General features: G+C 46.2%; 1 protein-coding gene across 8 annotated transcripts in view; it reads left to right on the top strand.

Annotated features, from left to right (window-relative positions):
* Positions 1–21956, top strand: part of LOC106584600 (GRAM domain-containing protein 4) — a 53556-nt gene extending 31600 nt beyond the window's left edge. For 4 of the 8 annotated variants that reach the window (XM_045706438.1, XM_045706441.1, XM_045706437.1 and 1 more), the window contains 16 exons: positions 5053–5132; positions 8945–9077; positions 10199–10224; positions 10414–10505; positions 10878–10969; positions 11119–11167; positions 11339–11410; positions 11982–12025; positions 12155–12264; positions 12680–12834; positions 15363–15380; positions 16690–16837; positions 17064–17157; positions 17305–17395; positions 17509–17577; positions 17752–21956. In XM_045706438.1, the coding sequence (XP_045562394.1) occupies positions 5053–5132; positions 8945–9077; positions 10199–10224; positions 10414–10505; positions 10878–10969; positions 11119–11167; positions 11339–11410; positions 11982–12025; positions 12155–12264; positions 12680–12834; positions 15363–15380; positions 16690–16837; positions 17064–17157; positions 17305–17395; positions 17509–17577; positions 17752–17859 (1381 nt within the window). In that variant the 3' untranslated portion in view covers positions 17860–21956. The remainder of the gene's footprint in view (positions 1–5052; positions 5133–8944; positions 9078–10198; positions 10225–10413; positions 10506–10877; positions 10970–11118; positions 11168–11338; positions 11411–11981; positions 12026–12154; positions 12265–12679; positions 12835–15362; positions 15381–16689; positions 16838–17063; positions 17158–17304; positions 17396–17508; positions 17578–17751) is intronic. The other 4 variants (XM_014170073.2, XM_014170076.2, XM_045706442.1 and 1 more) reach the window with 2 other exon arrangements.
* The last annotated feature ends 511 nt before the right edge of the window (positions 21957–22467 follow it).

Raw genomic sequence — 22467 nt, 5'->3', positions numbered from 1 at the left:
TGCCGGTCGGTCCCAGTGTGTGTGTGTGTGTCGGTCGGTCCCAGTGTGTGTGTGTGTGTCGGTCGGTCCCAGTGTGTGTCGGTCGGTCCCAGTGTGTGTGTGTCGGTCGGTCCCAGTGTGTGTGTGTGTCGGTCCCAGTGTGTGTGTGTCGGTCGGTCCCAGTGTGTGTGTGTGTGTGTGTGTGTGTGTGTCGGTCGGTCGGTCCCAGTGTGTGTCGATCGGTCCCAGTGTGTGTGTGTCGATCGGTCCCAGTGTGTGTGTGTGTCGATCGGTCCCAGTGTGTGTGTGTCGATCGGTCCCAGTGTGTGTGTGTCGATCGGTCCCAGTGTGTGTGTGTCGGTCGGTCCCAGTGTGTGTGTGTGTGTGTGTGTGTGTGTGTGTCGGTCGGTCGGTCCTAGTGTGTGTGTGTGTCGGTCGGTCCTAGTGTGTGTGTGTGTCGGTCGGTCCCTGTGTGTGTGTGTGTGTGTGTGTGTGGTCCCTGTGTGTGTGTGTGTGTGTGTGTGTGTGTGTGTGTGTGTGTGTGTGTGTGTGTGTGTGTGTGTGTGTGTGTGTGTGTGTGTGTGTGTGTGTCGGTCGGTCCCTGTGTGTGTGTGTGTGTGTGTGTGTCGGTCCCTGTGTGTGTGGGTCGGTCGGTCCCTGTGTTTGTGTGCGTGGGTCGGTCGGTCCCTGTGTTTGTGTGTGTGGGTCGGTCGGTCCCTGTGTTTGTGTGTGTGGGTCGGTCGGTGTTTGTGTGTGGGTCGGTCGGTCCCTGTGTTTGTGTGTGTGTGTGTCGGTCGGTCCCTGTGTGTGTGTGTGTGTGTCGGTCGGTCCCTGTGTGTGTGTGTGTGTGTCGGTCGGTCCCTGTGTGTGTGTGTGTGTGTGTGTGTGTGTGTGTGTGTGTGTGTGTGTGTGTGTCGATCGGTCCCTGTGTTTGTGTGTGGGTCGATCGGTCCCTGTGTTTGTGTGTGGGTCGATCGGTCCCTGTGTTTGTGTGTGGGTCGATCGGTCCCTGTGTTTGTGTGTGGGTCGGTCGGTCCCTGTGTTTGTGTGTGGGTCGGTCGGTCCCTGTGTTTGTGTGTGGGTCGGTCGGTCCCTGTGTTTGTGTGTGGGTCGGTCGGTCCCTGTGTTTGTGTGTGGGTCGGTCGGTCCCTGTGTTTGTGTGTGGGTCGGTCGGTCCCTGTGTTTGTGTGTGGGTCGGTCGGTCCCTGTGTGTGGGTCGGTCGGTCCCTGTGTGTGTCGGTCGGTCCCTGTGTGTGGGTCGGTCGGTCCCTGTGTGTGTGTCGGTCGGTCCCTGTGTGTGTGTGTGTGTGTGTGTGTCGGTCGGGCCCTGTGTGTGTGTGTCGGTCTGTCCCTGTGTGTGTGTGTGTGTGTGTGTGTGTGTGTGTGTGTGTGTGTGTGTGTGTGTGTGTGTGTGTCGATCGGTCCCTGTGTTTGTGTGTGGGTCGATCGGTCCCTGTGTTTGTGTGTGGGTCGATCGGTCCCTGTGTTTGTGTGTGGGTCGATCGGTCCCTGTGTTTGTGTGTGGGTCGATCGGTCCCTGTGTTTGTGTGTGGGTCGATCGGTCCCTGTGTTTGTGTGTGGGTCGATCGGTCCCTGTGTTTGTGTGTGGGTCGATCGGTCCCTGTGTTTGTGTGTGGGTCGATCGGTCCCTGTGTTTGTGTGTGGGTCGATCGGTCCCTGTGTTTGTGTGTGGGTCGATCGGTCCCTGTGTTTGTGTGTGGGTCGGTCGGTCCCTGTGTTTGTGTGTGGGTCGGTCGGTCCCTGTGTTTGTGTGTGGGTCGGTCGGTCCCTGTGTTTGTGTGTGGGTCGGTCGGTCCCTGTGTTGTGGGTCGGTCGGTCCCTGTGTTTGTGTGTGGGTCGGTCGGTCCCTGTGTGTGTGGGTCGGTCGGTCCCTGTGTGTGTGTGGTCAGTTGTGTGTGTGTCGGTCGGTCCCTGTGTGTGGGTCGGGCCCTGTGTGTGTGTGTGTGTGTGTGTGTGTTCGGTCGGGCGCTGTGTGTGTGTGTCGGTCGGTCGCTGTGTGTGTGTGTCGGTCGGTCGCTGTGTGTGTGTGTCGGTCTGTCCCTGTGTGTGTGTGTCGGTCTGTCCCTGTGTGTGTGTGTGTCGGTCGGTCCCTGTGTGTGTGTGTGTCGGTCGGTCCCTGTGTGTGTGTGTGTGTCGGTCGGTCCCTGTGTGTGTGTGTGTGTCGGTCGGTCCCTGTGTGTGTGTGTGTGTCGGTCGGTCCCTGTGTGTGTGTGTGTGTCGGTCGGTCCCTGTGTGTGTGTGTGTGTCGGTCGGTCCCTGTGTGTGTGTGTGTGTCGGTCGGTCCCTGTGTGTGTGTGTGTGTCGGTCGGTCCCTGTGTGTGTGTGTCGGTCGGTCCCTGTGTGTGTGTGTCGGTCGGTCCCTGTGTGTGGGTCGGTCGGTCCCTGTGTGTGTGTGTGTGTGTGTGTGTGTGTCGGTCGGTCCCTGTGTGTGTGTGTGTGTGTCGGTCGGTCCCTGTGTGTGTGTGTGTGTGTGTGTGTGTGTGTGTCGGTCAGTCCCTGTGTGTGTGTGTGTGTGTGTGTGTGTGTGTCGGTCGGTCCCAGTGTGTGTCGGTCGGTCCCAGTGTGTGTCGGTCGGTCCCAGTGTGTGTCGATCGTTCCCAGTGTGTGTGTGTCGGTCGGTCCCAGTGTGTGTGTGTGTGTCGGTCGGTCCCAGTGTGTGTGTGTGTGTCGGTCGGTCCCAGTGTGTGTCGGTCGGTCCCAGTGTGTGTGTGTCGGTCGGTCCCAGTGTGTGTGTGTGTCGGTCCCAGTGTGTGTGTGTCGGTCGGTCCCAGTGTGTGTGTGTGTGTGTGTGTGTGTGTGTGTCGGTCGGTCCCAGTGTGTGTCGATCGGTCCCAGTGTGTGTGTGTCGATCGGTCCCAGTGTGTGTGTGTGTCGATCGGTCCCAGTGTGTGTGTGTCGATCGGTCCCAGTGTGTGTGTGTCGATCGGTCCCAGTGTGTGTGTGTCGGTCGGTCCCAGTGTGTGTGTGTGTGTGTGTGTGTGTGTGTGTGTGTGTTCGGTCGGTCGGTCCTAGTGTGTGTGTGTGTCGGTCGGTCCTAGTGTGTGTGTGTGTCGGTCGGTCCCTGTGTGTGTGTGTGTGTGTGTGTGTGTCGGTCCCTGTGTGTGTGTGTCGGTCGGTCCCAGTGTGTGTGTGTGTGTGTGTGTGTGTGTGTGTGTGTGTGTCGGTCGGTCCCAGTGTGTGTGTGTGTGTGTGTGTGTGTCGGTCGGTCCCAGTGTGTGTCGATCGGTCCCAGTGTGTGTGTGTCGATCGGTCCCAGTGTGTGTGTGTCGGTCGGTCCCAGTGTGTGTGTGTGTGTGTGTGTGTGTGTCGGTCGGTCGGTCCTAGTGTGTGTGTGTGTCGGTCGGTCCTAGTGTGTGTGTGTGTCGGTCGGTCCCTGTGTGTGTGTGTGTGTGTGTGTGTCGGTCCCTGTGTGTGTGTGTGTGTGTCGGTCGGTCGGTCAATGTGTGTGTGTGTGTGTGTGTGTGTGTGTGCGGTCCCTGTGTGTGTGTGTGTCGGTCGGTCGGTCAATGTGTGTGTGTCGGTCCCTGTGTGTGTCGATCGGTGTGTGTGTGTGTGTGTGGTCAATGTGTGTGTGTGTGGGTCGGTCGGTCCCGGTGTGTCGGTCGGTGTGTGTGTGTGTGTGTGTTTGTCGGTCGGTCCCTGTGTGTGTGGGTGGGTCGGTCGGTCCCTGTGTGTGTCTGTGTCGGTCCCTGTGTGTGTCTGTGTCGGTCCCTGTGTGTGTTTGTGTCGGTCCCTGTGTGCGTTGGTCCCTGTGTGTGTGTGTGTGTGTGTCGGTCCCTGTGTGTGTGTGTGTGTGTGTCCGTCCCTGTGTGTGTGTGTCCGTCCCTGTGTGTGTGTGTCCGTCCCTGTGTGTGTGTGTCCGTCCCTGTGTGTGTGTGTGTCCGTCCCTGTGTGTGTGTGTGTCCGTCCCTGTGTGTGTGTGTGTCCGTCCCTGTGTGTGTGTCGGTCGGTCCCTGTGTGTCGGTCGGTCCCTGTGTGTGGGTCGGTCGGTCCCTGTGTGTGTGGGTCGGTTGGCCCCTGTGTGTGTGTCGGCCCCTGTGTGGGTCTGTCGATCGGTCCCTGTGTGTGTGTGTGTGTCGGTCGGTCAATGTGTGTGTATGTCAGTCAGTGTGTGTGTGTGTAGGTCGGTCCCTGTGTGTGTGTGTCGGCCCCTGTGTGTGTGTGTGTGTCGGCCCCTGTGTGGGTCTGTCGGTCGGTCCCTGTGTGTGTGTGTCGGTCGGTCAATGTGTGTGTCGGTCTGTGTGTGTGTGTGTGTGTGTGTGTGTGTGTGTGTGTGTGTGTGTGTGTGTGTGTGTGTGTGTGTGTGTGTGTGTGTGTGTGTGTGTGTGTGTGTGTTGTGTCGGCCCCTGTGTGGGTCTGTAGGTCGGTCCCTGTGTGTGTTTGTGTGTGTGTGTGTGTGTGTGTCGGCCCCTGTGTGGGTCTGTCGGTCGGTCCCTGTGTGTGTGTGTGTGTGTGTGTGTGTGTGTGTCGGTCGGTCGGTCAATGTGTGTGTATGTCGGTCAGTGTGTGTGTGTGTGTCGGTCGGTCCCTGTGTGTGTGTGTCGGTCGGTCGGTCAGTGTGTGTGTGTGTTGGTAGGTCGGTCCCTGTGTGTGTCGTCCCCTGTGTGTTTGTGTGTGTCGGTCTCTATGTCTTGTCAGTCCCTGTTAAAAATAGAGCCTCTCCCTTGAGTTGGGTATGGGAATATGTCGAGCCAGGCTGCCAATAAACATTCATGCACATAGTGACTCCCTCAATACCCTGGCCTTTGTAACACGAAACCCAAAGGTCTCTAATGTCCTATGTCTAAGTATAAATCACATCTGTGTCTGTGAAGTCTCCATCTGTTTATATGGAAAAATCTCTCTGTCAATCCTTTGAATGCTAGAAACAAACGTTAAGATGACATCTCATTTATTTTCCTTTGTGATCACTGATAAGTGAAACCAATATTGTTAGGAGTCATTTTGAGTTCACTTGTCTGACACAATAATGTCTCAATAAGGTAATGTGTTTTTCTGAAGCCATGGTTAATGCTCTACCGACTACTAATGCTTCATCTCTCCTGTTCCTAGACCAGAAGATTCCGCACCACAGCCACCCAGAACAACACCTGCAGCTCCCACCGGCAACAGTACAGGTCAGCCAGAAACGGGTATATACTGTAGATAGCTAAAGATACGCACAGGTTATTTGAATCATGACCGACGAGCTCATTCACAAATCTTTAGAATGTCTGTCATTAGACAGAGGCCACCAGCGCCTTAACACTCCACCTCGCTCACCATTTCAAATTCACATGACCTGTCTAATAAGGCCTCAGAATGGAGAAGAGTTGAAGGAGTGACTTGTCTCATCTTTTCAGCTCTCTGAATCTCAGGGCTCGGCATCTCTGTGTGGGAGTTAGAGTTGAAGCGATGTGCTTTTCTTAGCCTCTCTGCTCGCTACCCATCAAAAACCAATCTCTTTCCTCTTCCCCTGTGTGTGTGTGTGTGTATAAGTGTGTGTGTGTGTGTGTGTCACTTACACTTGTACATTGCGCGTGTGCAACACGCAGCACAAACAGGAAGTGTGTGTAAGTGGGAGTGCTCCAGTGAAGGTGTGGGGACAGAAGGAAGAGGAATGTGTGATGAATTGCATCCCTCTCTCTCTCTCTGTAGGGAATGTAACACATTTCTATAAGGTGTATGAATGTGGCTGTGGAACATTTGCCTTTCTACTCCCCTGTGACCATGCTCAAATCCAGATTTTCTCACACCAGGGTTCTTCACTTAATTCAGTCAGCCTGCTTTTCAAATGAGGCTTTCTTTGTACTGCTAGTGGCTGCTTTAACTCCTCAAGTGGGTATTGTCCCTCCCCCACAAGAAATAGGCTAGTATGGTTCATAAAAATGTGTTATGTAGGCCTACTGCAAGCTGTAGCTTTTTAAAAAGTTGTAGTGAATAAGATGTTTCATCGTATGGAGAATGTCTGGGACTGCCCTAGAAATGACATTTACCTGAAAGTCTTGCCCCAATTACAATGGTTGCTTACTTTTCTTGTCAGACAACCTATTCAGGTATTTGCTCTTCTCGAAAACCCAGAACAAAAATCTTGCGTAATTGCGTCAGATTAGATTGAGATAAGATACTAATGACACTAGCAAAGTCTCCACCTCCTTAAACGGAAACCCTTAGCCAAAGCATGGGCCAAATGTCCCATTTCTAAAACAAAAGATGCGAACACCTGAAAACTTCCTTGTTATTCGTCGCATCCCATATTGACAGACGCTACGATACCATCCTATGTTATGCCCTTGTCTGTCCACAAGAGATTTAAGTATACTGAACAAAAATATAAACGCAACATGCAATCATTTCAAAGATTTTATGAAGTTGCTGGATTTTGGCGGGAACTGGAACACGCTGACGTACACGTTGATCCAGAGCATCCAAACATTCTCAAAGGGTGACATATCTGGTGAGTATGCCGGCCATGGAAGAACTGGGACACTTTCAGCTTCCAGGAATGGTGTACAGATCCTTGTGACATGGGGCCGTGCATTATCATGCTGAAACATGTCATGGCGGCGGATGAGTGGCACGACAATGGTCCTCAGCATCTCGTAACCGAGATCTGTGCATTCAAATCGCCATCGATCCGCTGTGTTCATTGTCAGTAGCTTATGCCTCCTCATACCATAACCCCACCACCACCATGGGGCAGTCTGTTTACAACGTTGACATCAGCAAACTGCTCACCCACACAACACTATACACGTGGTCTGCGGTTGTGAGGCCGGTTGGACGTACTGCCAAATTCTCTAAAACAACATTGGAGTTGGCTTATGGTAGAGAAATTAACATTCAGTCCTCTGCCAATGGCTCTGGTGGACAATCCTGCAGTCAGCGTGCCAATTGCACGCTCCCTCAACTTGATACATCTGTGGCATTGTGTTGAGACAAAACTGCACATTTTAGTGACCTTTTATTGTCCCCAGCACAAGGTGCACCTGTGTAATGATCATGCTGTTTAATCATCTTATTGATATGCCACACCTATCAGGTGGCTGGATTATCTTGTAGAAGGAGAAATGCTCACTAACAGGGATGTAAACAAATTTGTGTACAAAATTTGAAAGAAAAAAGCTTTTTGTGCATATGGAACAATTCTAGGATGTGTTATTTCAGATCATGAAACATGGGACCAACACTTTACATGTTGCGTTTATATTTTTGTTCAGTGTATTTTCAGATGTAAGAATTCAGTGTGTGGCCTTATGCTTGACCTCAGACGTAAACACTTTAACCGTTTGTCATGACTCTCCCTCCAATCACCCACCACCATAGTCTCGGAAATCCCAGACCGATGTTAACATTGTGGGAGTTGGGAGGCAACCCGTCTGCCTACTGTAAGACTGACCACCACATTGCTCGTCCGCTCAGCCACTCTTAATTCTTCTATATTCCAAACAGAGAGGCTGTGGTGCAGATTTTAATGGTACACATGTGAGGTGTCTAAGGGGAATAAGCAGTGTTGTCCATTTTAATTGGGTGTGATGTCGGGCTGCTATTCATTTGAATGAGGTGTCTGGTAGAGAGCTGTTAGTTAATTGGTTCCAGAGACGTGCACTAGTGATAATACAGCATGTGATGAGAGAAAGGTGTTTGGATACACTTTGATCCAGATTAAGAAATACTGATGTAACTGAAATAACTTAGGCCTGACCAAAATAACACAGTGGTGTGGTAACTTAGGCCTGACCAAAATAACACAGTGGTGTGGTAACTTAGGCCTGACCAAAATAACACAGTGGTGTGGTAACTTAGGACTGACCAAAATAACACAGTGGTGTGGTAACTTAGGACTGACCAAAATAACACAGTGGTGTGGTAACTTAGGACTGACCAAAATAACACAGTGGTGTGGTAACTTCGGCCTGACCAAAATAACACAGTGGTGTGGTAACTTAGGCCTGACCAAAATAACACAGTGGTGTGGTAATTTAGGCCTGACCAAAATAACACAGTGGTGTGGTAACTTAGGCCTGACCAAAATAACACAGTGGTGTGGTAACTTAGGACTGACCAAAATAACACAGTGGTGTGGTAACTTAGGACTGACCAAAATAACACAGTGGTGTGGTAACTTAGGACTGACCAAAATAACACAGTGGTGTGGTAACTTCGGCCTGACCAAAATAACACAGTGGTGTGGTAACTTAGGCCTGACCAAAATAACACAGTGGTGTGGTAATTTAGGCCTGACCAAAATAACACAGTGGTGTGGTAACTTAGGCCTGACCAAAATAACACAGTGGTGTGGTAACTTCGGCCTGACCAAAATAACACAGTGGTGTGGTAACTTAGGCCTGACCAAAATAACACAGTGGTGTGGTAACTTAGGCCTGACCAAAATAACACAGTGGTGTGGTAACTTAGGCCTGACCAACATAACACAGTGGTGTGGTAACTTAGGCCTGACCAACATAACACAGTGGTGTGGTAACTTAGGCCTGACCAACATAACACAGTGGTGTGGTAACTTAGGCCTGACCAAAATAACACAGTGGTGTGGTAACTTAGGCCTGACCAAAATAACACAGTGGTGTGGTAACTTAGGCCTGACCAAAATAACACAGTGGTGTGGTAACTTTGGCCTGACCAAAATAACACAGTGGTGTGGTAACTTAGGCCTGACCAAAATAACAGTGGTGTGGTAACTTCGGCCTGACCAAAATAACACAGTAGTGTTGTGCTCACAACATTTGATGCTACTACAAGCAGTCGGGTAATGTTGAGTTAAATGTTGAGTTGGTCAAGTGTATTTCCATTTCAAACAACATGGTTATTTCCTACAGTATAGGCAGCGGTCACCAACACTAGTCCTGGAAAGGATGTGCAGGCTTTTGTTGCAACCCAGCTCTAACAGACTTGATTCAACAAAACAAGGTCTAACAATATCCAATCGGTTCCTCTGCCTCTGCAGACAAGCAGAAGGAGACCATGTACTCGTGGCTGCAGACGTGGCTGTACGACCGGTTTGGAGCGTACATCGAGGACTTCCGCTTCCAGCCGGAGGTGAACACGGCGGAGCCAGATGAGCCGCTAAGCGCTAAGAGGTGAGAACTGCCCCCATAACCACAACGACCTCAGACAACCAATGCTTTCCCATTGAGAAATGATGTACTCTAGATTCTGACGACTTCATTTCCTCTGTAATTGCTCCCCTCGGCCTCTCTCCTCTCGTTTGATAAGCGTGGACGACCAGCCAGCCACTGTAGTCATCAGGTTAACCGGCTCAAAGGACAGAGTACATGCTGCTTAGAGAAGGGTCATAAAACTGATGGCTTTGTAATGGGCCTAGAGTCTGTCAGCATGCTATTCGTCAGCACCCACCGTAAAGTAGCCAGTCATGATGGGAACTACTGTCCTCATGAGCTCACCCTGATGTCTGATTGGCCTGTTATTATAACCTAAAGCCAATCCCAGGGCTTTCAGAACAGCAGAGGTTGTAACCATGGTGTTATGGAAGTGGGAGGATTGTCTGACCCCTGGTGGTGGGTTGAGGGCGTTGCAGCTGGCCTTTTTTTTGTTCTTCGCTTGTTAGGACTGATTAAGGATCAGCTCTCCCTACTCAGTTCATACAGTGATCTTGTTGAGTGGAACTGCACCAACTGGCCCCGTGTCAGTTTTTAGGGCTCCGAATTTTTCTCCAATTCTCAGTCCTCTCCTGAATGACGTAGACTGGAGTCATGGGGATTCGTACTGAATACAAGTACAATAGACAGAGGGGTGAGAGGAAGAGAGAAGGAAGAGAACACTCAGTGTTCACCATGCCTTTGGAGTCATGGGTAGCCTGACTCAAACTATCCTGGCTGTAACTTTATCCAAGTACATATTAGAGGGTAGAGAGGGAGAGAAGAAGAGGGAGGGGAAGAGAAGGAAGGATAATTCACTGTGCACCAGTTGAAATGGCCTTGATGTTAGTTTTTGAGGGTGAAAGAGATGGGGAGATGGGATAGAGAGGCAGACAAAAATACCTTATGAGACAAGAGATTCTTCCAGGCACCACATACTTTCTCATGAAGGATGCCTAAATGCAGCAAGATCATTTTGTACTGTTTCTCCACCAAAACATATCTAGTTCTGTTTGTGCTTGTCTTACATCATCTTGTTTATGCTTTTGTCATGCAGAGTTCTAGTTGAATCGAACTGCCTTTCTCTTGTCCCCTGTCCTCAGATTGACTGAAAACATGAGACGACTCAGTAAGTACTGTACATTTAGTGGACAAGATGTAACAATCACACTTTATGTCAGGGGTATCTTGATGAATATTCTGAAATATATTCATAATCGGAATATGAAAAATGTGTTTGTAGTAATAAATTATGATTTCTGTCTCAAAGTCTCTGATAGTGCTTTGTTATTGGTCAATACTTTATACTCCTCTGTAGAGCGAGGTGCCAAACCTGTCACTAACTTCAAGAGGAACCTTTTTGCCTTATCCAGCTGGCACTCCGTGTATACGTCAACCTTTGCCTTCATTGTGAGTGTGCGCATACACACACACACACACACACACACACACACAATCACAGCGTATGAAAGATCCCAGCAATGAAGATCAATATCTCTATCTCTCCCCTTGTGTGTGTGTGTGTGTATATATATATATATATATATATATATATATATATATATATATATATATATATATATAGCAACATCTATATTTGTTTATAGATTTACATTAAAATATCTCTTTATTGGCATCTGCATGAGTACAGTATATAATATGTATTGCATAGTAACGAGATGTTCCATACTTGGTATGGGTTATAGACTAGACGTGGTAGATTGAAATAGTAGATTGTGTGACCTGTTCTTCCCTCCCCCACTCCCTCTCTCTTTTCCACAGATCTATATGAATGCAGCGTGGCACGGTTGGGCCATCCCCTTGTTTCTCTTCCTAGCCATTCTCAGGCTGTCCTTGAATTACCTCATTTCCAGGTAGCTTACCTCATTTCCAGGTAGCTTACCTCATTGCAACGTGCATCGCCTATTGTCCATGTCCAAATGGAACGATTAACAATCTGCTTGGACATGGGTAATTTGCTTGTGAAATGAGTCAAACTTGTCTCTCTCCGCTTTCTTCTCAGAGGTTGGAGGATCCAGTGGAGTATTGTGCCGGAGATCTCTGAACCTGCTGTAAGACGTGTATGATGTAAACGTCTTTTGGGAAGGGGGGTCCAAAACGACCCCCCCCCCCCAAGCCCTTACGCCTTCAGTGTTTGCCAATTTGGGGGCACTGGGTGTTACCAGAACAATTTCTGCTTTGGGCGGGGAATAGTTTTGGATGTAACTTTCATCTTTTCCCAGGATCCACCAAAGGAAGATCTGACTGTTTCAGAGAAGTTCCAGTTAGTTCTTGATGTCGCTCAAAAAGCACAGGTGAGCTGTGATCATGTGATATGATCATGTCTTCACATTTTGATTTAGAAAGAGCGAGAGATGGGCACCCGAGTGACGCAGCGGTCTAAGGCACTGCATTGCAGTGTTAGAGGCGTCACTACAGACCCTGGTTCATTCCTGGGCTGTATCACAACCGGCCGTGATCGGGAGTCCCATAGGATGGCGCACAATTGGCCCGATGTCGTCCAGGTTAGGTTTGGCTGGGGGGCTTTACTTGGCTCATCGTGCTCTAGCGACTCCTTGTGGCGGGCAGGGCGCCTGCAGACTGACCTCAGTCGTCAGGTGAACGATGTTTCCTCCGACACATTGTTGCTGCTGGCTTCCGGGTTAAGCAGGCGGGTGTTAAGAAGCACGGTTTGGCGGGTCATGTTTCAGAGGATGCATGGCTCGACCTCCCGAGCCCGATGGGGAGTTGCAGCGATGAGACAAGATCGAAATGGGGGAGAGAAAAAAAAAAAAAGTCTGAGACGCGTCACATCTACTTTGCGATGTGAGGTGTTGCTCTCTTAAGCTGGTGTGCTGTTTTCACAAATGTGTGTGTTCTTCACAGAATCTATTTGGAAAGATGGCAGATGTCTTGGAGAAAATTAAGAAGTGAGTGACGTGTGTGTGTGTGTGTGTGTGTGTGTGTGTGTGTGTGTGTGTGTGTGTGTTTCCAGTTTATTTAAGGTTGTTAACTAACATGTTTCACACTTTGTATCCTTGTCTGTCCCTGTGTTTCAGCCTGTTCATGTGGGTGCATCCTGAGATCACTCAGAAACTCTACATCGGTCTGTGGGTGGCGTTCATCTGCTCCTGTCTCCTACCCTACAAACTCATGGGCTTCATGATGGGTTGGTACAATATGTAAAACCCTCGCATGACCTGAGATCAGAACAGCCTCTGTGGTTATTGTCTGACCCTGCTGGTCATCTATGAACGTTTGAACTTCTTGAAAAATGTACTCTTAAATCTCTACCCGGCACAGCCAGAAGAGGACCGCTCAGAGCCTGGTTCCTCTCTAGGTTTCTTCCTATGTTCCTGTCTTTCTAGGGAGTTTTTCCATGCTTCTGTATTGCTTGCTCTTTGGGGGTTTTAGACTGGGTATCTGTAAATACATTTGATTGATTGATTGACTCGCCACTACACCTACCCAGTGATGGCCCCAAGCACTGAGAAAAATACAGAAAAAATAGATCCATGGAGAGAGACCTCCATGGATCAAGAGGATATCTCTTATCATCCCTTTTCCTTGTGCCACCTCTCCAGGGCTGTATGCAGGGATCAAGTTCTTCATCATCGACTTCCTGTTTAGGAGCTGTCCCAAGCTAAGGGACAAGTATGACACGCCCCACATCATCTGGACCAGCCTGCCCACAGACCCCCAGCTGAAGGAGCGTGGGGGCGCCACACTGTCCAGACGGGTATGTCTCAGACTCTATACTGTTGTATGTAATACATGTACAGTTGAAGTCAGAAGTTTACATACACTTAGTTTGGAGTCATTAAAACTTGTTTTTCAACCACTCCACAAATGTCTTGTTAACCAACTATAGTTTTGGCAAGTCGGTTAGGACATCTATTTTGTGCATGACACAAGTAATTTTTCCAACGATTGTTTCCGAACAGATTATTTCACTTATAATTCACTGTATCACAATTCCAGTGGGTCAGAGGTTTACATACACTAAGTTGACTGTGCCTTTAAACAGCTTGGAAAATTCCAGAAAATGATGTCATGGCTTTAGAAGCTTCTGATAGGCTAATTGACACCATTTGAGCCAATTGGAGGTGTACCTGTGGATGTATTTCAAGGCCTACCTTCAAACTCAGTGCCTATTTGCTTGACATCATGGGAAAATCAAAAGAAATCAGCCAAGACCTCAGAAAACATATTATTGACCTCCACAAGTCTGGTTCATCCTTGGGAGCAATTTCCAAATGCCTGAAGGTCCCACGTTCATCTGTACAAACAATAGTACGCAAGTATAAACACCATGGGACCACTCAGCCGTCATACCGCTCAGGAAGGAGACACTTGTCTCCTAGAGATGAATGTACTTTGGTGCGAAAAGTGCAAATCAATCCCAGAACAACAGCAAAGGACCTTGTGAAGATGCTGGAGGAAACAGGTTCAAAAGTATCTTTATCCACAGTAAAGTGAGTCCTATATTGACATAACCTGAAAGGCGTCTCAGCAAGGAAGAAGCCACTGCTCCAAAACCGCCATAAAAAAGCCAGACTACGGTTTGCAACTGCACATGGGGACAAAGGTCGTACTTTTTGGAGAAATGTTCTCTGGTCTGATAAAACAAAAATAGAACTGTTTGGCAGTAATGACCATCGTTATGTTTGGAGGAAAAAGGGGTGGCTTGCAAGCCGAAGAACACAATCCCGACCGTGAAGCACAGGATGGCAGCATCATGTTGTGGGGATGCTTTTCTTCAGGAGGGACTGGTGCACTTCACAAAATAGATGGCATCATGAGGCAGGAAAATTATGTGGATATATTGAAGCAACATCTCAAGACATCAGTCAGAAAGTTAAAGCTTGGTCGCAAATGGGTCTTCCAAATGGACATTGACCCCAAGCATACTTTCAAAGTTATGGCATAATGATAACAAAGTCAAGGTATTGGAGTGGCCATCACATAGCCCTGACCTCAATCCTGTAGAAATGTGTGGGCAGAACTGAAAAAGCGTGTGTGAGCAAGGAGGCCTACAAACCTGACTCAGTTACACCAGCTCTGTCAGGAGGAATGGGCCACAATTCACCCAACTTATTGTGGGAAGCTTGTGGAAGGCTACCTGAAATGTTTGACCCAAGTTAAACAATTTTTAAAAGCAATGCTACCAAATACTAATTGAGTGTATGTAAACTTTTGACCCACTGGGAATGTGATGAAAGAAATAATAGCTGAAATAAATCATTCTCTCTACTATTATTCTGACATTTAACATTCTTAAAATAAAGTGGTGATCCTAGCTGACCTAAGACAGGGTATTTTTACTCGGATTAAATGTCAGGAATTGTGAAAAAGTGAGTTTAAATGTATTTGGCTAAGGTGTATATAAACTTCCGACTTCAACTGTGTCTGTCTGCATTGTGTACAAAACATTAGGAACACTTTCCTAATATTGAGTTGCACCCCCTTTTGCCTTCAGAACAGCCTCAATTCCTCGGTGCATGCACTCTACAAGGTGTCGAAAGCGCTCCACAGGGATGCTGGCCCATGTTGACTCCAATGCTTCCCACAGTTGTGCCAAGTTAGCTGAATGTCCTTTGGGAGGTGGAGCATTCTTGATACACACGGGAAACTGTTGAGCGTGAAAAACCCAGCAACGTTGTTGTTCTTGACACAAACCGGTGCGTCTGGCACCGAATACCATACCCCGTTCAAAGGCAACTTTTGTCTTGACCATTCACCCTCTGTATGGCACACATACACAGTACATGTCTCAATTGTTTCAAGGTTTAAAAATCCGTCATTAATCTGTCTCCTCTCCTTAATCTACACTGATTGAAGTGGATTTAACAAGTGACATCAAAGGGATCATAGCTTTCTCCTGGATTCACCTGGTCAGTCTATGTCATGGATAGAGCAGGTGTTCTTAATGTTTTGTCCACTCAGTGTTTATGTGCAAGTCTTTAGCACATAGGTGTACACCAGTGGAGGCTGCTAAGGGGAGGACGGCTCATAATTATGGCTGGAATGGCGTAAATGGAATGGCATCAAACCATGTGTTTGATGTATTTGATACCGTTCAACCTATTCCGCTCCAGTCATGACACGAGCCCATCCTCCCCAATTAAGGTGCCACCAACCACTTCATATTGATGTGTGTCATTGTCACAGTTCCTCCCTATTCATTTGGGTGTTCACAGCAGCTGGGACTGTGGGGACCCTCATGTCAATGTCTGATCTCCTGAGTTTTCTGTTTCTCCCTCTCAGCTCTCTGGGTATGAAAAGGTAGGGCTACCTCGTGTGCACTTTAGTTCTTGTGTGCCTGTGTGTACGCCACCATCACCTGTGTGTGTGTGTCATTAGAGATGAGCTGTATTCCAAATTGACCCCTTGCCCATTTGGAATTCAGTAGTAGAGCCATGATAACTGTGAGTGTGAAGGATCAAAATGTGCCCCGTAGTTTAAATATATGCATCTACCACAGTACTGTTGAAAGTAATATTTGGCGTGTTTAACCAAAGTTGAACTCATAAGAGTTTACCATAATGGTGTTTTGAATGTACAGTACCAGTCAAAAGTTTGGACACACCTACTCATTGAAGGGTTTTTCTTTATTTTACTATTTTCTACATTGTGGAATAATAGTGAAGACATTCTCTCAATCAGCTTCATGAGGTTTTGATCAGGCCTAAGTTAATTTTGACTTGTACTGTTTGATCCGTTTTCACACACTTTCAGAAGGAACCCTATATTCAAAGTGTGTGTGTTTGTGTGTAGTGAGGAAGTAACTGGTAGAAACTGCTTATATGTGTTTTGGAAAGGTAGTGGTTCATTAATAGTATTTGTAGTTTGTGCCAAAGGTTTAGTTCCTAGTGCAATATCTATCATAATATCATATCTACTCTCCCATAAAATCACATACAATTATTAATGGTTGTTTTATATCACTTATCAATAGTTATCTATGTGTTCCAGTGTGTGTATTCTGGAGAAAATTACAAAAAATGACCAGCCTGTCTCACTATCTTCGTCTTTTTTGATGCATTTCATTCTTTACTGTGAAAGATTATGGTCCCGTATGAGTTCATGGCCTCATGCCTTGCATGAGACACACCACAACCCTATCATTCACATCCCCATAAGCAAGGTACCCAGCGCGCTCTACAAGCACCCCAGCCAATATACACTGCTTCCCAAACAACTGCTCACCTGAGTAAGCTTTGATTGATGCTGAGGTCAAAGCTAAGCTGCTGGTTTGAGAGAGACTGCTATAATGCACTGCTTGTGTTTAGCTAATTCCCTTCCCACACTCTGTTCCTGGTTTAACATGCTGCCCTCTCCTCTGTCCATCCCTCTCTCTTCCGTCCATCCCTCTCTCTTCCGTCCATCCCTCTCTTCCTCCGTCCATCCCTCTCTTCCTCCGTCCATCCCTCTCTTCCTCCGTCCATCCCTCTCTTCCTCCGTCCATCCCTCTCTTCCTCCGTCCATCCCTCTCTTCCTCCGTCCATCCCTCTCTTCCTCCGTCCATCCCTCTCTCCCTCTGTCCTTCCCTCTCTCCCTCCATCGTTTTCCCCACTCTCTGTTTCTCTTTTAGATTCAGCCGGCGGTAGCTCGTGGGAGTCTAGGGACAGGCCTAGCATGCGGTATCAGTCTAGAGGAACAGACTGGCAGGGTCTACAATACTAAGAAGGGTTCTTTCCACGAGGTCTTCAATCTATCCGAGGATGAGCGCCCTCTAGCAGGTTGGTAGAGCGCCACAGAATAAACCTCAGCACCAACAGCTACATTGTGCCTGGCTAGCTTCCTCCCCTGTTACACGTTGACCCTGTTTCCATAGTTGATGTTGAACTTAGTGTTTATTTATTGTGGTATGTTGGGGCAGTGCAAGCTGTGAAACCAGGAGTATTGACTGTGTGTGTTGGCAATGTGGCAGACTTTTGCGTGTGTCTTGATTGGTTTTGTTTGCAGTGTGTGAGAATGGCTGGCGATGCTGCTTGATCAACAGGGACAGGAAGAGTCCCACTGACTACATCCGTAATGGGGTGCTCTTTGTCACTGAAAAGTAAGCCATCTACTGCCAATACCTAGCTGTCACATGTAGAAATCACACTTGGCATCGTGTTGTATTGTTTGTATTAGTTTGTGTGTTCAGGTGTATTGTATTGGCCTACTTCTCCATGCTTATTACGTGTTTTCTATCCGTCACCAGTTACCTTTGCTTTGAAAGCTCAAGCTCCAGGTCAAACTCCTCTAAAAAGAATAAAGTCATCAAACTGATTGACATCACTGATATTCAGAAGGTGGGTGTCTTCATCTTTGCTCCACCTTCTGTCCAATGTATCAAGTCATTGGTTTCTAAAAATGTACTTTTGCAGTAGAATGTAAGTGTTGTTTGGGTTTTTTTGTCCCACAGTACAAAGTCTTGTCTGTACTGCCTGGGTCTGGAATGGGAATCTCCATAGCTACACCGTCCACCCAGAAGGTAGGAACACTTATGGACAGTCTATTTTAGACCATGTTTTCTCTCTATTTAGGTCTGGTACTGTTGGTCAATATACTATTAATAAGTTGATCTGTGATGATCTTCCACCCTCCTTTCCTCTCTGCTTGTCACTCTACATTTGTCTACCTCTTTCTCTTGCTCTCTCTCTCTCAGCCGTTGGTGTTTGGTGCCATGATCCACAGGGATGAGGCCTTTGATGCCATCTTCACACAGTACATGAAGACGGCGACCATGACAACAGCCATCAACCCTGAGACCTAACAAACCAAGATGGCTGCCTTCACCAGGGACTTCCTTACTGACACAGAGACATAGCTATGTAGTACACAGAGAGCCCCCACTGCTGCTGGCCATTTAGTACATATGAAAATATGTTAAGCTAGTATCCATGCAAAGGTGGTGGATTCCTCCACCAATCCAGGGAGCCTTGGCACATAGATTAGCATGTGAATATGGTATCCACTTGATCTGAGGCCTGGTCCATCACTATAGAGCCCAACAAGGTCTTTCTATCCTCTCGCTGATGACTCCAGCTCCTCATTGGGTCTAACTAAGGAACTACGACTCCTGGACCCGCCCACCATTGCTGCCTCCTGACTCCTATTGGTTGGGTCAAAGCTGTTGTGTCAAGGGATAGAGCCACACTTGGTTCTTGTTTAGCTGTTTCTCTGTACTGAGGTTTTCAGTGTGTCACAGGAGGTTGGTGGCACCTTAACTGGGGAGGAAGGGCTTGTGGTAATGACTGGAGCGGAATCAGTGGAATGGTATCAAATACTTGGTTTCCAGGTATTTGATGCCATTCCATTTGCACCGTTCCAGCCATTATTATGAGCCGTTCTCCCCTTAGCAGTTGTGTGTGTGTGTGTGTGGTGGTTATACATTTGTCGTCTATTGTGCTGTTTCAGGAGGAGGCTGGATCTCCTTGTCTGTCTGACAGGATTGTCTGTCACTCACAAAGTGTGTATCGCACACACATTGGTGCCCATTGCTCCACTGAATGCCCTCCGCTTCTGCCTTCAATAGGATTGATTTTGATTGATATAGATATCACTGGTGGCCTTGCATAGGTCTTAGGCTACACATTTTGTAAATGTCAGTTAACAAGTGCACCAGAAACCACGCCTTGTTATGTTAAAAAAATAGTGCTCACGTTTATGAAAACCTCAAGCCTTCATGTGTCCCAGTTAATGATATTTTAGTAGAATTTCAACAATAGCCTTTATTTTGAGGGATGGAACAGGAATAATGTAAAGATGGGCAGCTAAAAGCCTGGGGAATACTGGAGATATTGTAGGGAATAACCTTCATATTTGTGTCTTGTTAAAGGAAAAGTATGGATTTACATGTACAAGTTAAGGAGTCATGATGCATTCATACGCACCACATAAACATAGTATTTCTGAAGCCTTAGTGTGTTTATTATGTAGATCAGTATGTGATTTATAATATGTGACATTCTACCTATACCTAATTGGCTTAGTAAAACTATGTAGGTTTTATGGAGTGTTTTTTTGGAATGTGTTGCGAGAACTTTCTTGGACAGATTACATGTAAAGCAATACCAAAACAAGCTATTTCCAAAAAGCAGAAGCCTATTCTACACTGCCTTGTTCAACCACTCTCAATGAAGCCTTCTCTAATCTTCTCACAGATGTAGGCCAGGATTCAAACCAATGCAGCGCTGTACTTTTTGCTTTCCATTAATTCTGAGGTGTAACTTCACGGAAATTGCCATTGGATAACGAAACTACATGTTCTTAAAATGTTTTTTTTTTCCTTTTTTCGACACGACATACAAATTTGACAACTCAAGTGCAGTGTAATATCGGTAATTTGTGCTAGTTTGAATCACGAACCGAAATGTTGGTAATAACACTTCCTTTTGGGTTTTGACACCAACGGGTAGAGGGGTTTGAAGTAACCACTTAACTATGTTCTAGCTGAACACATACTAGTGACTCTAACTGGACATTTTCTGTTTGATGCCTTTAGTCTACAAGTTTCATTAGCCGTATGTACAGGATACACATGGTATACACCGTCCAAAGAAATGCTTACTTGCAGGTTCCTTCTCGATAATGCAACAACAATAAATAATTAAATGTATGAATACAAACATGAAGTAAATGGCTCAGTAGAATAGAATAAACATTTTAGCATAAGTATAATATAGGAAGGCACAATTTATAGTCCAATATTTACACATGTTTTGGGGAAGGGTGGATTGGGTGGCAAGCGTTTAAATTGTGCAGTACACCAGGGTGTGTTAAACTCATTTTGTCCCGGGGTCCGCATTCGGTCTTCAACGAGGTCTGGAGGGCAGCACAGAATAAATTAAAAAAAAGACTTCCTTGCTCTCAAAATCTGCAAAAAATAAACCTCTATCCATCGTTTTGGGAATTTCCGATGCTCCCTGACGGTCTGGCTTTCATTTCAGTGATTATTAGCGAGTTGGATACAGTCAAGAAACTGTATGTAGGTCCATTATCTTTCCTACACAGTTTCAATTTGGTTTTAGTCATTTAAAAGTATATTGAATTTGTCGTCGTCCCCCATCCAAAAAAATGGTTTGACACCCTTGGTCTATATCAAGTAACTTAGGTCTTTCACTCTCCAAGCCTCTCAAGGCAAGTTAGATATATACTTATAGGCCCAATGCAGCTATTTTTATATCAATGTCAGGGTAACAATTACGTTTCTTACTCTAATAGATTTCCATTAGAAATAGGTAAAAATTGCTTTAGCAACAAACTTTCTCTAGCAAGAATTTTTCTAGGACTGCCTGAGAGTGGTTTGAGTGTGGTTTGTTTTCAATTAAAATGGTAAGAAGTAAACCAAAATAGCTTCTTAGCTAAGATACATTTTTCAAGCAAGAATATTGCTAGACTGTCTGGGAGTGGGCTGGGGAAAACTGAAAACTAGCTGTTATTGTCAGAAAGGTTTGGGAATATTCGTTATTGATCTATTAATCATTTTACCTCATGGTGATGTCAAGCTGACACTCTCGCCCATGCAAACGTGCTGAATAGAAGGTCCTGTGTAGATTGTATTTTCAACCAGCAACTATCAGGAAATAACACTGATCACATTTCTTCTGGCTTTAACAGTGTTAGTTTCATCAGCTGTTTTACAATATGATAAAAAACTGAATGTTGACTGTACTGGGCCTTTAAGAAGCACAGAATGAACAGATTGTATTTTTTGTTTTTGGCCAAAATGTTAATTTTACTGCTTCTCATTTTGTTTTGCCCTATAACTGTAATGTTTACAGAGGTTCCGTTCTAAACTCCACTGCTTTCGGCCAGTTTGATTCCTTGTGAGACTGAGGGTATGAAGACTGGGTCGGTAAATCTTGTGATGGGGAACGTTTGTGTGCTGATAACCCTAAGTGGTCACATGTTTAAACTCACTTTCTTTTTTTTTGCGCATATGCAGATGTTGTTTAGTAAAGTATTCCATTTTTTATATTTTCCATCTTCCTGTCATAACCGTCTTGTGCTTTTACTTTGAAAAATGAAAAAATGCCACCTGCTGAAGAGAACAGATTTTGGGCCCAGTTATCCCTTGCTTCTCCTCTTCCTCTCTGATATCATCCAGTATTTCTCTTTGGCAGTAACAAGCAGGTATTTATGCTAATTAGGCCAATCAAAGACTTACCCTGGGTTATGCAACACTCTTTGCAAGAGGAGGGTGAATTGAAAGGTGTCATTTCGTGGAGTCATGTTGCTTACAAATCTGTGTGAGTCACCACTGTCTGTCTGAACAATGTCAGTTTATGGCATGGCCGTCAACTGGAAGATGGAAAGTCATCATTACTGTGTTCCCAAACCATCAACAAGGTGTTGTAAAAAAAGCCCTCGTTGACTCCTCTTCGTCAATTGTTAACTCTCAGTATGATGGCAATGGCTTCACCAAGTCCTCTGGTAGGTTAGGTGCAGTTTCTGCCACATTGCAGTGCTTACCTACCATGTCCTTTACAGTAGTTCAGGAGGATTGTGAACCTGTATACATTTTCAGAGAAGGATGGACATTGTCTCTATAGTTCTGTATCAGAGGTGCAGAGATTGTTTAAACCACTCAAAGGCTTGCACACTGCAGTGCTAATCATGTTAACCAAGTATTTATTTTAACTGGAAGTTCTTGTTTGAAATCTTTCCATAATACTTCCCAATCTGTTTAACTGTTTTAGGAAAGATTACTGCTTAGTTGTGAATACTTTGTAATCTGCGGTGTCCACTGACAAATGATTTTATATATGAAATGATGTAATATATAAATCCCTCTTTTAAAAAAAAAAAAGAAAATCATGTTTATTGTAAAATGTTATGTACATTATTTAAGTAAACCAATTTAAAGTATTGATTTTTTGGCATTTTCTTAAGTTTCTCAGTAACTTGGTTTCACACTTCAAAGTTGGCTATGTGTTGTTTATTCATTTCTTTAGCCCTGTGATCGGGATGCTCCCTTGATCTTGGGGGGCATATCGTACTGCACTTGCAAAGTTTGGGAAGCACTGAGTCAAGACTAGGTCTATTGCGGTGACCATATTACCCGCAGTCATGACTGCAGTAAAATTCCACGTAACCGTGACTCAATGGTCATCTTTTATGCACTCTGTGCATGCCTTTTTGTAGTAGGCCTACCTGACTTGCTAACTACCATGAGGTCCTAACAGCCTGGTACTCAGGGCTCTATTGTCCCTCTAACCACTCTGACATCAATGCAAATGCAGTCGAAAGTCACAGAAAATAGCACAGGAAAAAGAAATCCTTGAATGAGTAGGTGTGTCAACTTTTGACTGGTACTGTGTGTGTGTGTATATATACACACACACACACACACAGTATACTCTGCATGTATATAGCATGT

The sequence above is a fragment of the Salmo salar genome, chromosome ssa23 (assembly GCF_905237065.1).
Source record: "Salmo salar chromosome ssa23, Ssal_v3.1, whole genome shotgun sequence".
Lineage (NCBI taxonomy): Eukaryota > Metazoa > Chordata > Actinopteri > Salmoniformes > Salmonidae > Salmo > Salmo salar.
The sequence above is the reverse complement of the archived record's forward strand: the minus strand, read 5'-3'. Positions and strand labels throughout refer to the sequence as shown.